This window comes from Salvia hispanica, chromosome 3 (genome assembly GCF_023119035.1).
Source record: "Salvia hispanica cultivar TCC Black 2014 chromosome 3, UniMelb_Shisp_WGS_1.0, whole genome shotgun sequence".
Lineage (NCBI taxonomy): Eukaryota > Viridiplantae > Streptophyta > Magnoliopsida > Lamiales > Lamiaceae > Salvia > Salvia hispanica.
Window position 1 is genome coordinate 37,917,754 of NC_062967.1, and position 15,055 is coordinate 37,932,808.

Here is a 15,055-nt window from a genome sequence, read left to right on the forward strand (position 1 = left end):
TATTGATATATATGGTCCATCTTCATTATTTTTTTATGAGCCCACAATATCATCAAGCCCTACAAATAATTTAATTCACTTTTCGTTTATTATTATTTAATGTTATTTATGTTGTTAAACCCCTCATTTTTCCTTCGGGAAAGTGCAAAACAATCTGAACCGTTACAAATTTTAATTATATAATAAAATGTTTCTTATTACACCTCTAAAAGAAAATTGTATTATTCTAAACATTTATATATATTATTTGTACATCAAAAATGGAATAACATTAATGCAACCATATATAGTGATTAGTATCATCACAAAAGGAAACTACTAAAACTCTCCAAACACAAAATGAATGGAAAAAATTGCACGTGAATCTTGAGACAAATACTCCATTTTATTGCTTAAACTCACTCATTCCCCAATTTTAATATCAGTAAAACAAATAATTTAGCTACTAACTATAGTTACTATAAAATAAAATAAATAAAATACCAACATTAGCCGAAAAAAAACAAAATTTGCCCATGAATTGGCAATTTTCCGACTATGTTCACACATTTTTTTGAATGATCCTCACAAGTCTTGAAAATAATCTTCGACATCCAGCGAACCGAGTTCTTGAAACGAATCCTTAACGTCTCCGAGCTCCACCTTCTGCTTATAAGCCGCGTCGAGCGACGGAAACTCATCAATCCTCATCGTAAAATCGTCGCAAAAACCCGGGACGTCCCCGAACAACTGGTCCTCTAGAGGGCAAAAGTTGAAAAAATCATCGAGGAACGGAATGTCCATCGACAAATAGTCGAGTACATTACTCGTTTCTCCTTGACACTCCTCCACCTCCGAACCAAAACAAACCGGACCGGTCCGGCTTTGTTCATCAATCAACAAACACGGCGACGGTGACATCTCTTTCTTGACCACTTCATTGACCGGGTTGGACCGGTCCGGTTCGGTTAAGTCACTCGACTGACTACTCAAACCGGCCGGTTCAGTGTAGTCGCTCGAGTGGCTAAACCGGAAAACAGAGACTGGAGAGGTGAGATTGAGCGATTCATCACCGGAGTCATAGCCGGAAACCGACGCCGCCTCTTTAACCGGCGGAGGAGTGAAATTGGTGAGCGCGTCGGGGCCGCGGAGCTTCACGGCAGCGCTGTCGTAGACCATGGCGGCCTCCTCCGCCGTGTCGTAGGTTCCCAGCCAGAGCCTCACTTTCCGGCAAGGGTCTCTTATCTCGGCGGCCCATTTCCCCCACGGCCGCTGCCGCACGCCTCTGAACTTCCTCGCGCCGCCGCCCGCCGCCTGCTTCTGCGGCTTAATCGCCTTGGGAATCGGCTTGAGGCTGATTTCGGCGGTTGTTGCTGTCGTTTCCATTCTGATTTCCGTGATGTGTTTCTTGATTCTCTGGCGGCGGAAGACGCCGTCGTCGTCGGAGGAATCGGTGGCGTAGGGATCGGTGACGGAGATTCGGATAGTTTTCGCGGCGGAGCTGGAGCTCCGGTGGTGTTTTCTTGGGTTTTGCGGCGGCGGTTTGATGATTTTTGTGGTGGTTTTTCGGTGCTCTGTGAATTTCGGTGGGTATAAAATTGCTTCCTCCATTGAGAAATTAATCAATTATGCTTTGATTAACATACAAATGAAGAAATGGGAGTTTTTTTTTTAATAAAATGTGACAATAAAAAGGGAGAGATGTGAGAAGATATTTTTAGAGAGAAGAGATTGAAGAGAGTGAGGTTTTATTGAGTGTCAATGAATGGTACTTATAGGATATCTGAGTCTAACGCCAAACACTGCGAAGACCAATTTGTTAATTTTTCAAAATATGGAATTAAATAAAAATTTAATTTGATTCTAAAAAGAATCAATCGGAAAAGTCAGAGGTCGGAGGAGATAACGGTTCCGGCAGAAAAACCGGGTGGCCGCATCCGGCGAGGATGCCGTGCCGACACGTGGACGGGTGGGCCCCGGCCGCGGGTGTTTTTTAACCTCGAAGTACGTGTGGGCGGTCACGTGCCCCCACTTAAATGGTAAATTGCAATTAAAATTTTAACAACGGATGAAAAAGAAAATAGTAAGTGACATTTATTATAACAGAGGAATAGAAGCGGTAAGTTTTTTAAGCACTTGGTAATTAGCTGTTTAATAGTGGGACGGTGCGGTTATTCTTCGCTCTTGATTTTGTATTGTTATTTTTTTAAAAATAAATGGTGTTAAAATAAGTAATTTACAGCTAGGAATAACGTGGCGGGCAACATAGGATTCGACGCCATTTATAATTGGGTTTTGTACGGCCCTTTGGGTTTTACCTTGTTTTCTAGTAATTCCGTTTCTCGAGAAAGTTACCTACCCACGGGCTTAACCGGACGCGTCTACTGCAGTTATAACCGTATTCGGACCGGAATTGCTGGTTTTAGATTCACAGTGCAGTTTTTCCGGGTTGAATTGGAACTGGAGTATCGATTTTATTGCTCCAAATTTTAGGTTAAAATATGTTCTACACACAAAATTTATAAAATTTACTAGTACAATATATTTATATGGATATATAACTACTTTATCAGTCTCTCAGTCTTACTTTAAAAGTATTATTATAATTTTATTCAAATTAAATATTGATCAAAATTAAGTATGAAATAATCGCTGGCATGACACCACTTTATTATTCGATATTATTTTATTGTGTATGGTACGTTTCGAGCATATATTATCATAAGTTCATCTTACACACTCTATCTCTTTCTTAAAGAGCAATTGCATGCCGTCTTTTTCTCCTTGCTGTCTAACTCCAACTTAAGATCCTATTCCAACTGGAACCGGACCGGAATTGCTGGTTTTAGATTCGCGATCTGGGATTGAATTGGAAGCAGTGTATCAGCTTTATTGGTCCTAATTTTAGGTAAAAATATGCTCAACACACGAAATTTATAAAATATGGTAGTAGTATATATTTATATGAATATATAAATACTTTATTTGTCTCTAATTAAGTATCATACTTTAAAAGTATTATTGTGATTTTACGCAAATTGAATATCTATCAAAATAAGTAATAATCGCCGACATGATACCACTTTAACTCGACATTATTTTATTTATGTATAGTATGTTTCGAGCATATATAATCTTAAATTCATCTTATGCACTCTATCTCTTTTTTAAAGTGAAATCACACACCGTCTTTTACTCTTTCATTGTCTAACTCTAACTTACTATCATATATTCATATTTCATAATTTGTTGATAAAGTATTGGAGCCATGTCAATTGTCATGTCAGATTCAATTTTATCCGATTATCAAATTACGAAAACTTTATAATTAATATTTAAGTTTATATATTTATTCATATTATCTAGTATTAATGCATAAACAAACAAAATACCCCATTTACATTAGGTCAATAGTATTCTTGAGTTGCCACATCAAAATAATTTAAGTCTAAAATTTTGTTCAATAATAATATCATACGACAATTTTTTGTATCATTTTGTTATATAGATGTGTCATATTTTTTTATGTAATGAACTCAAAATCATTGTACATTCGTTGGAGTAAAAAATTAGTATACATATAAGAAGACATTAATTTTTTTACCAACTCTTCTATATTTCAACTTGAACGAAGTCAAAACAAGACTAATTATCGCGAACAGGGATTTCTATTTTTTAAACAATTGTAAATTAAATAGTCTGCAAACTACATTAAAGAGTTAAATTATGCTTGAAATACTAGATTAAATGTAATAAGTTCAAACCTATAGAATTTTTTTACGAATATGTATTCTTTGCTGGAACAATTGCTCCATTAATTAGTCAACACAAAAGTAAAGTGATTCCACAATCAAACATACTTATCAGTTATCACTAATGATGATAGGTCGATTAAAATAATATATTTTATTGCGGGATAGTTTAGAAAGTAATTACTATTACTCAATCCATATATAAATTAGCCATGATAAGAAATATATCGCACAAAAAAGGAATTTGTTAAAGTCTAAATTTGAATAGATAAAATTTTCAAGTATGTGGAAGAGGGCCGGTGTGAAAATCCTATCTCCAACACCTAACTATGAAAATAAATTAGGAAACAGCTACACCTTGTGTTATAGTATGTCATTACTGATTCAGTCGTTAACAATTGTGTGGGCACATTAAATTCAATGGACAGATAATTTTAGATGAATAATAATGTGTGTATAAAAGTGGACTATACAATTTCTTATGAATGATAATTTAGGAATCAATTTAATTCAATTATTTATGTTTGTATAATATAATACTAGTATGTGATTGTGCACTGTGTATAAATAACCATTTTTAAAAAATTCGAACCTTCAATGCATCATTATATGATGTAGTAGTATGTGTTTAATTTAGACAAAGTAACCCATTTAAATTATAGGAATGAGAGTGTAAAACATGATAACTTTTCGGTGTAACAGTATGAATATTGAATTGTCTGAAATGTGTACTCTTCGTTTGTTACTATTTTCCACTACATAAATTTTAAGCTAAAATCAGAAAAAATATGAGAGGTGAAAAAAATATTCGAATATTTTTAATTGAAGATAGATAATAAGATAAATACTACTACCTCCGTCCCTGAATATTTGTCTCATTTTTTCATTTTCGCCTGTCCCTCAAAATTTATCCTATTTCACTTTTACTAATTTTGGTAGTGGACCTCATGTTCCACTAACTCATTCCTACTCACATTTTATTATAAAACTAATATATAAAAATAGGACCCACAATCCACTAACTTTTTCAACTAACATTCCACTACATATCTTAAAATCGTGCCGGGTCAAAATGGCACAAATTTTGAGGGACGGAGGTAGTACGAGAGAGGATGAGAGATAAAGTATTGAGAAAAAAAATTATGAGTCATATTACCAAAAATAAAATGGATTATTTTTTATAGAAATCAAAATATATAAAAACAGACTATTAATTGGTTGTTGGAGTGAGTATGAAATTTTAATTTCTATAAAAGTTAAATCCAAAACCACTTATTCGTTCGACACAACAATAAAGAATGTAACGTAAACCTTCAATTACGGTTAAATTTTTGCAATTTAGAAATATAAAAAATTGTATCATCTGCTCTTTGATACATATTTCCCATTGGAATTGAAAATTCAATACTTCAATATTTGTGCAAGTGTGATTTTATACATGTATAATGTAAGTATAATAGAATTTGATAAACTAAAATGACATTAGTTTTAAAAAAAAAACGCACTATACAATTTTGAATTGAACAATAAGTACTCCATAATTTAAAATTTAAGATTGTATTAAATGACATTATTCAACCAAAAACAATATTTTAAACCATACGAAAGGTTAACCAATTCCCTCCCCTCAAATCGTTATCTGTGAAAAAGACGAAACTATATGCAATCAAAGTAGTTAAACATAATTATTAAAATTGTCAACGCCTTCAAAATATTTAAAATGGTTTTTAGCCATTTTAGCTTTCTCAGTGGGACGTTAGTATAGTCCGCGTGATACTTGTTTTCATATTGACCTCTTATTTCAATCAATTGTCAATTGAAAATTGTGTACTCCTACTATTTAAATTTACTTTGGTGCATAATAACAATTATTAGAACCACATGTCCTACCTGAATAAATTCTCTTATTGGAGTGAAATGTAAGTTATTGATCCTTCTTCATTAATTTGTTGTATATCATTAATATCATCACCCCCTACAAATAAATAATTAGGGAACAATTAATATATACTCTCTCGAAAATAAAAGATACGGTTCACACTTGCAACTTGCAAAGGCCAACTGCCAAATATCATCGCTAAATAGTACTCCCTCCGTCCCACAAAGATTGTCCCATTTTGACCGGGCACGGATTTTAAAAAATTTAATGAAAAGTGAGTTGAAAAAGTTAGTGGAATGTGGGTCCTACTTTTATATATTAGTTTTATAATAAAATATGAGTAAAAATGAGTTAGCGGAATATGGGATCCACTACCAAAAATGGTAAAAAGTGAAATGGGACTCTCTTTGTGGGACGGAGGGAATAGTACTACTCGTATTACTTCATTTGTTACCATCTAAAACTTTCAAATATACAGAAAAATAGTCGAAATGTAGAAGGTATAGTGTACAAAAAGGGAAGTTAATTTTTACTGGAGTACTACTGTACTATACATCCTAATATTAAGATCCTAGTTTCTAGAAGATTCACGTGGAAATTAAAAAAAAAATGAGAAATTCATAAATCATGAGTAAAAATATATAACATCAAATATGAAAATATATAAGTAATCTTTTCATAAGTTAAAATGTTATTGCTTGACAAAGTATTTACATTAAATAATACTCCTATTAAAAAGTAGTCCATATAATGATAAATTTTTTTTTGACAATTATTAACTCCATAAATAATATAATTGAGTAAGAAAGTAATAATAAGATTGAGTAGAATTATTATTTATACCTTTTATACCTTCAAGGAAAAAAAATCAGATAATGTACTTTAAACGTAATTTTTTCATATTCAGGCCCTTACACACATGATTTTTCAAATTTTGAAGTTCACTAAATTTATTATTACTATCACAAGGAATAAACACACAAAATATTTAAAAAAACGCGCGAAAGTTGAGATAACAAATCCCATTTATTTATAATGGAGATAGCATTACATTAGATCTAAGTAGCTACTCTAACTATACTTGATTAATTAAACAAATTACAAGCCGAGAGTCGGGAAAGAAACAAAATTTGCCATTTAATCGGCAAACCGACTATGTTAATTCATCAAACATGAAACATATACTATATAATTTCTTGAACATTGATTACAACGATAACAATGCATCAACACCGTCGAAACCGCTCATGTCTTCAAAATAATCCTCCACGTCGAGTGAACCGAGTTCTAGAAACGAATCCTTATAGAAATCACTGCAAAAACTCGTTCCGTTCTCGAGCAAATGCTCTTGCGGATCAAAATCGAAGAAATCGTCGAAAACCGGAATGTCTGTTGGCAAATAATCGCTAGAGTAATCGGGTACTGAACTCGTTTCTGCTTCACACACTTCCATATTATAGTTGTGAACCGGACCGGCCTCACATCTAGACCGGCCAATAAATACACCCTCGAATCCAACCGAGTCAAAACTAGTCCCTTCCTTCACACACTCCAGAACCGGTCCAGACGGACCGGATCCAGTATACTTACTGGTTAAACTAGCCGGTTCAGCACTGAACCGGCTAGTATCAAACCGGAGAACCGAAACCGGAGAGGAAGCAACATGAGAAGACTCGTCAGTGGAATCATAGCCCGAAACCGACTCCGGCGGCGGCGCGGTGAAGTTTGTGAGGGCGTTGGGGCCGCGGAGCTTGATCGCGGCGTTGTCGTAGACCATGGCGGCCTCCTCGGCGGTGTCGTAGGTTCCGAGCCAGAGCCTGACTTTCCGGCAAGGGTCTCTTATCTCCGCCGCCCATTTCCCCCACGGCCGCTGCCGGACGCCGCGGAACTTCCTCGGCAACGCCGCTTTGGGCGTCTTCATGGGCTTGGGTTTGATGCGGAGAGTGTCGACAGTGGCTGTCTCCATTTTGATCTCGGTGATGTATCGCTTGACGCGTTGGCGGGGGAAGAGGTCGTCGTCGCTTTCGTCTCCCGAGGAATCGGTGGCGTCGGGATCGGTCATGGAAATTCGGACGCATGAAATGTTTTGATGGGGTTTTTTGTGGTTTTGGTTTTTGATGAATTTGGTGGTGGTTTTTTTGTGTTGGGTGAATTTTATTGGATGGTAGAGAATTGTGTCATCCATGGTTTGAACTTTGAGCATACAAGAAAAGAGATTGCTTTGCTTTGAGATTATAAATAGGGAGGGCAATTAAGATGAGGTCAACAACGAGAGAGAATCAAACCCACGCTTGCAAAAATGTGACAAACAAAAAAAGACAATAGCCTTGAAAGGAGGCCTTCTATTGCAAAGTGAAGCCTATAGTGCTACAATAAGAAGAGAGAGGGTTTTTGAGATGTTTTTTTGGGTTAACAACACTGAAAAAATGGGTATTTTATAGGATCGGTGAAAATGGTAATACCGAAAAATTGGTAGACCTTCAAGATATTTTATTGATTTGGCGAAAAAAATTTGAATCTTGGAAATAGGCCTTTATGTTTGAGAGATGATCAAAGGGAATGGCTGAAATTGAGTAGTTTCTTTTGTGTTTTGTATCTCCGTGTGTTTGTTTATATAGTGGGAGTCGATCGGTTAGTTTTCTAATCAAGAGAATAATGAACTTAAAAAGAAAGTTAAAAGGTTTACAATGAAAAATCATATTGCTAGTTAAGTCGTTGCACGTGATTAAATAGGAGATGAATGATAATTGCAGTGAATAATTAATGAGAATCAATTCATAATCAAGATACTATGGCTTCGTGGTGATAGAGTGATAGTGATGGGTTGTAGACTAGTTGTACTTAGAGTAAATATCAACAATTACCCAATTTTCATTGATTCACTATATCATTTTACTAGGGAAAAAATATCATTTTCATTGATTACAAGGCAATAAGTGTAAACAATGTAAGTGTTAATTTTCCCAAGATAGAGATTTACCTTGCCTTGGAATTGATATTAATGATTTGAGGTAGTGTGACGATCATAAGGGGAAGAGTCCCTATGCTTCTTCTCTACTCAATCAAAGAAAATACTAGTAAAAGTTTTTTTTTTTTTTTTTTTTTTTTTTTTTTTTTTAAAAAAAACGAGATCCGTTGTGAAAAGAAGGGCCATCACGTTAGTGGTTTTGAAGCTTTATTATGAAGACGTATTGGTATTAGTGTAATAAAATGTTTTAAGTACATATATTGATGCTTCAAACACAGCATTAAATGTTAGTTTTCTACCACGATTACCGTGTCATAAGGTGTCTTCTTGAAGCAAGAGATGTTGGTCTCTCTCATTTCTATATACATTATGTTGAGTTGTTGAATTTTGGCCTTTGGGGAGTGAGATATAATGATGAAACAACTAACTAAAACACTTGCAATTCAGTTCCACAGGAATGTGTTTGGTAGAATCATAACTATGAGTCAAATCTCATAAATCTAATAGCTGTGGATATTTAAAACAAATAACTCATGACTGCAAATCAATAATAATTGCTCTCATTGCATATGAATGGCTCTAGTGAAAACGTGTTTAAATTGAGAATTTTGAGAGTGTAAAATTAGTATATCAATTCTATATATTAATATAGGTATATTAGTTGAAATCATAAAAAATATCAGTTCCTGATGATATTGAGTTATGAACTAGTACTAATATTCTGTGATGATATGTTTGGATGACAACGAATATTAATATATTTGCAAACTAATATAATTATATGTTCTGATTTGAAATTTTTTTGGTGAAATGAACCATTTCGGCATCTTCTATATACATAGTTGTATGTATCCGTTGCGACATCTAAAGGAACAAAGGTAGCTAATGTGGTCGAAAAGGGGCTGTTTTTTTATCACTTGGAAGGAGTAAAATGTATAGAGAAAAGGCAGGTAGCCCATTCGTGACCATTCATCACTTTTGATTAGTCAAATAATCTACAAACTGAGCTACACTGCATAATGCATTCTACTGTCTGCCTGCAAACATATCTTTACTGTAGATTCTTTTAGTAGTCATGTTGTAAATAAAAATGGAATTTGAGACTAACTTGATGTATAACAAATGCAGTGTAAAAATTCAAATTGTGAGATTTCATAATATTCTCAGAAAACTTTGTTACGTTTTGAATATGCATACTTGAAAACTATAAAGTATTTATTTAAAGTCGACGTGAATGTATATAAGATTAAATATGTAATCAAATCATAACTAAATTTAATACACTTAACAAAGTAAGAACAGTTAACATAAGGTAAAAAATGTAATATTTCCTAATTTTTCGTAATTATTGATTTGGTTTCTTTATTTATCTTCTTTGCTTATTAAGTTGATTCTGTCTAAATTTCTTAATAAATCACAAAAATTTCATAATCTACAACGATAATTAACGCGAGTTTAACAATAGAAATGATATGAAATAGTACAACGTTAGGAATATATTGTTGGATTAAAAATGGAAAAAGGAGAAAATAGAAAGAAGTGCTGTAAATATATATATTCCCATTTCTCAAAAGGAAATAAAAGAAAAAGGTATCTTTTGGGAAACAAAGAGAAAAGGAGAAAGAAAAAGAAAAAGAAAAAAAAAGTTGGTTAATTAGCCTTGAGAATCGGCAAAAGTGGACCCCACCTGAGAGCTCTCTCTTTTCCGAGCCACCGCTTCATCGGTGCCCTCCACGCCTGACCATCTCATGCCACGTGTTCTTGTTCACATGGCGGTGACGTGGCTCCCAACTGTTTTTTTTTAATGTGCTACTCGTATTATTCATTATTTCAAATACAATGAAATTGAATATATTGCTACTATAATTGTAATTAATTTATCCAAATTTATTTTAATACAAAAATATAATTGCATCTGTTCATTTTTAAAGTCTTAGCCCCATGCTTGATTAATTAGATTCAGATTTTGGTCTTATTAATTACTTTTGCGGTTCAGATTTTCCTATGACATATATATATACGTATATTATTGTTATGTATATAGTGATATTTGGTAGTTTTGGTATGGTCTAGTGGGGATTCTGTCTGGGAAGTGCTTGGAAAATGAGGGAGACATGGAAATTATATTTTTAAAAAAATAATTATTTTTAAAATTATTTAGTGCCTTAAATTGGGGAGAAAAGGAGAACTTTCTCACTTAACTTTTTCATTTTGTTGGTCTGCCATCTGTATTTATTCTTTTGGCATGTAATACATGTTTTATTAGTGGTCTTGGTACTTGTTAATGTACCTTAATTTTCGTATACAAAGATTGCAAGTAATTTTTAAAATTAAATAAATGATTTCATATTTGGATAACCTCTTTAATTTTGCAAATTAAATTCGATTATCTTTGTTGTATTTTTATCTAAAAATAAAAGGAGTATCACTGCAAAAAGGCAAACATTATTTTTAAAATAGTTTTATTTAACACAATATATAAAATAATTAGATGAATAAAATAATGCCACCTCTTCTTCATTGTGCCTCCCAACGCTAAATGTTTCGACTATTATAAAAATAATAATAGCACTAATTATTGCACAATAATTGGAAGAAAGGGGACCCCACAGCCCTCCCGCCAACTGACCGCGCCGCCTTGCTCCGGCGGCTGCTCCGCCACGCAATCCTCCACTCACGCAGTGGGTGTCAACTTGTCATTCAAATCTTGTCTTCAATTAAGACAAATCCCAACTAATATTTTTAAAATAAAGAAAACATTAAAAATTAAATTGAATTGAAGCAGATTTTAAGGGTCCATGCTTCTTCTCCCTCTCCACTCGTGGGCACGACCCTTTTGCCGGAAATAAAATATGATAAATATCTGAGTTATATATATAGTTCTTCTCAGATTCTTCCACAGATATGGAGCTGACACGTGGAGATTTTGCTAATAGTTTCTATTAATAGAATATTTATTATTAATACATACACGACATGGGTCACCCAAGTACTATACTCTTATTTAAATGCTTTAGGGGCAAAAAGGAATAGATTTATTTATAGGGAACAAGAACTATTAATAAATTGGTTTACGATTTCTAGGCACTATTCTTTCAGTTCTTACTTCTTAGTTTTTGGTCTTCATTCATTTAACTTGTTACTTATTAATTTGAGTATGATTGAAAATGACACTTTATATGCAGTGACTATATAAGGATTATTTGGATTATTGTATTTCTTACATGAATTTGAAATATATTTCTTAGCACTATATTTTGGTGTGGTTGTGCAAGCGACATGTTTTTTTTTTTTTCCGAATGTGACCTTTATATTCGTTAATCAGATACATTTAATAATACACATATACTAACGTATTAACATGCAGATGCTTTATATATGCGTACTTAAATATAAATATAAATATTTTCAAGTTTGATAACAACGTCAAAAGGTCATCAAATCGTGTACTAGCCAATACAATTTTATTACATATACACGTGACGTATAATTAAACAAATGTATAAAATACTTCCAAAGAATTGAAATAGACATTATGTTACACCAATTGGAAACAAAATACTAGTAATACATACGTAACGTGTATGAGAATTATATTGTAGAAAAAGAGTTGGTGGAAAATATAACAAGAATTCTAGTCTAAATTGTTTAGTACATACTCTAATTGGATTCGGTGGACTTGCTAATTAGTTAGATCATATCTTAACTAATTAATTAGCATTATGTAGTACTCCCCGCCATCCCACTCAGGATGAGCACATTATTTGAGTGACACAGGATTTTTAGTAAGTGTTGTTAGGTGGAATGAAGTAGAGAGGAAAAAGGTAGTTGAATATTTTAATAAGGAAAGAAGAGAGTGGAGGTTATTTCCAAAATTAGAAAGTGTTCATCTTGATTGGGACAAATAAAAAAGAAAAAGTGACCATCTTGAATGAGACGAAGGGATTACAATAATAAAAACATTTAAGAAGTCACAAATTTTAATGCAAAATGAGATAGATAGATATATAATCTAGTAAAACTAGCATTATACTCTATCTATCCAATAAAAATAAGTAGAATACTTCTGAAATGATACGTGTAAAAATTATAAGTAATTTAAATTATATACTTTATTGGGAGTTATAAGTGTGTTAAATAATTCGACTTAATTATAAGTGTGTCACTTTATTTAGCTACTAGTTGTGACCTTTGGGTAGGATTTTTTACTCATGTATACAAAACTACTCATGTAGCTACTAGTTGCCACATTCTTGAGTAACACGAGATTTTAGAAAGTGTTGTTAAATATAATAAAGTAGAGAGGAAAAATGTAGTTGAATATTTTAATGAGGAGAGATGAGAGAGGGGATTATTTCTAAAATTGGAAAGTGGTCATCTTAAATGAGAGGGAGTACTAAATTTAGAGCTTTAATTTCAATTTCGAAGGCAACATAAGATATGCACTGAGTAGCTATTTTCCATTATTACATTATCTACCGCTTGCGCAGTGCACTAATTGCGACGATAAACTATAACATTAGTAAATGAATTTCTTGGACGATAAGTTTCAATCTCGATTCTCCGAACTATACATTGTATACTCAATTAATAAATAATTAATTTAGTGTAAAAAAATTCAAATTCAAATGGTCTTTTGAATTTTTTTTATGCCGACAACATATGTGAAAGAAGTACTACTATTAGAACTCGACCTACTAAAGAAACAAGAAGTTGTGTTCAAAGCTTAAGAAAGGAGGGGCATGGCATCAGTGTAATTTTACGCAAGTCCATACATACATAGAGTAGGGGTGAATATTCAATTTTCGGTTTTTTTCCCTAATCAAACCGAAAAACTAAAATTTTGTAAAACTTAAATCGAACCAAAATTTCCGAAAAACCGAACATGAAAAACTGAAATTCGAACTATAAAACCATGTAAACCGAAAAACCGAAACTGTATAAATATATCCAAAAAACTGAACACATCCGAAACTGTACAATATATCCAAAAAAAACAGAAATTCGCCAAATATATAAATCGAACCCAAAAAATGAATAAAACCTAACCAAATTTTTAAAACAATTTGATTCAGATCGGATATTTCAGTCACCCCTTACGTTGAGTACGTAATTTGACTTCGTGTGCATAAGATTGTAGAGCTCGGGTGAAAATCTCAGTAAATCACCCGTCACATGCTTAGAGGAGATCTCAAGACAATTTAGAGGCAATTAGCATGCTGTTATTATCAAAATACTAATAAATAATCACAATTATTAGTATTCTTAAACAAGATTATCAATGTGGAGTTAAGCCGCGACCCTTAATTTTGTTGAATAGGTTGTTCTGACTTCTGACTGATGCAATTAATGTGGTTGAAAATATTGACCGTTTTGTGTGTGTTTTATTTTTATATTTATTAGTCTAAATATAAAAAACATAGTTGGCTCTCATTTATTCAGAAAGATCGATTTTAAAAAAAGAATAGTTAATCCTACAAATATTATTGTTACAGTCTTACAGACTTACTGTAATACTATTAGGTATACAAGTCGCACGCTACTTACATATTCTTCTACATAATTAACAACATATAAAGTCGCCTCTTATTGCGAAATCTTAAGGTTTAGGTAACATTTTTTTTTACATTCGATAAGTCGGAGGTTCAAGTTATTATAAAAATGAATTTTTTTTTGAAACATGCATCAAGTTGATCCTCACTTAGTCACTTACCAAATACTACTCCCTCCACTCCATTGAAGATGACTCACTTTCCTTTTTAATTTATCCCAATTATGATGACCCATTACTAAAAATGAAAACATCATTATCTCTATTCTATTCTCTCTCTTATTTTACTCTATGCACTTAATACACAAAATAAAGCTATCTAAAATCATGTGCCGCCTAAGAAAAGGATTTTCCTTGGGACGAAGGGAGTACTAAACTCCAACAATATGGACTTAAATAGGCCGATAAATGGGCTTGTCAGGAGACATATTATTTGAATATTTTTATTGGGCTAGGAGAACAATTAAGGTTGCAATAAATGGGCTTGTAAGGAGACATTATTTTACAAAATGGAAAAGCGATCTATTCATAACATGGGCAGTCATAATATTACCATTTTTGCATATCTCGTGAATTTTTATTAAAAAATACTTTATTGTCAATTTGTCACTCATAATATAGCCAAATAGCGTTGTATTTAAAAACATGTTGAAGTAAAACTAATAAATTATTTTCACTCAATATAAAGTAAATGCACTTGATCTATAAAGAATATGTATTTTGTGGTCCTAAGTTCGAACCCAAAGACAAGTCAATTTTTAGAGCAAGTTATAAAACCATGAAAGACGACACAATTTGTATGTTAAACGCAATTAGGTTTTTCCAAATGATAAAAAAAAACCTTTTAAAAAAAGACTATGCTGCTTGATTTGCTATGAGCATATTGTTAAGTGCACAATTTTTTTTAATTTTTTTTTTATGTAAAA

At 32.8% G+C, this 15,055-nt stretch overlaps 3 protein-coding genes across 3 annotated transcripts in view; 1 reads left to right on the top strand and 2 right to left on the bottom strand.

The window, feature by feature from the left end:
• Window positions 1-366: 366 nt before the first annotated feature.
• On the bottom strand, window positions 367-1,705 carry LOC125212203 (ethylene-responsive transcription factor CRF4-like). Its single transcript, XM_048112297.1, has one exon. It carries the CDS (start codon window positions 1,588-1,590, stop codon window positions 565-567), a length of 1,026 nt encoding a protein of 341 aa, XP_047968254.1. The 5' UTR covers window positions 1,591-1,705; the 3' UTR covers window positions 367-564.
• A 4,916-nt stretch (window positions 1,706-6,621) lies between these two features.
• LOC125212720 (pathogenesis-related genes transcriptional activator PTI6-like) lies at window positions 6,622-8,200 on the bottom strand. Its single transcript, XM_048112956.1, has one exon. The coding sequence runs from the start codon at window positions 7,811-7,813 to the stop codon at window positions 6,818-6,820; it is 996 nt and encodes a 331-aa protein (XP_047968913.1). The 5' UTR covers window positions 7,814-8,200; the 3' UTR covers window positions 6,622-6,817.
• Window positions 8,201-14,537: 6,337 nt separating this feature from the next.
• Window positions 14,538-15,055, top strand: part of LOC125210086 (probable protein phosphatase 2C 8) — a 1,642-nt gene continuing 1,124 nt past the window's right edge. Inside the window, exon 1 of the mRNA XM_048109664.1 lies at window positions 14,538-14,615. Coding sequence (XP_047965621.1) covers window positions 14,538-14,615 — 78 coding nt within the window. The remainder of the gene's footprint in view (window positions 14,616-15,055) is intronic.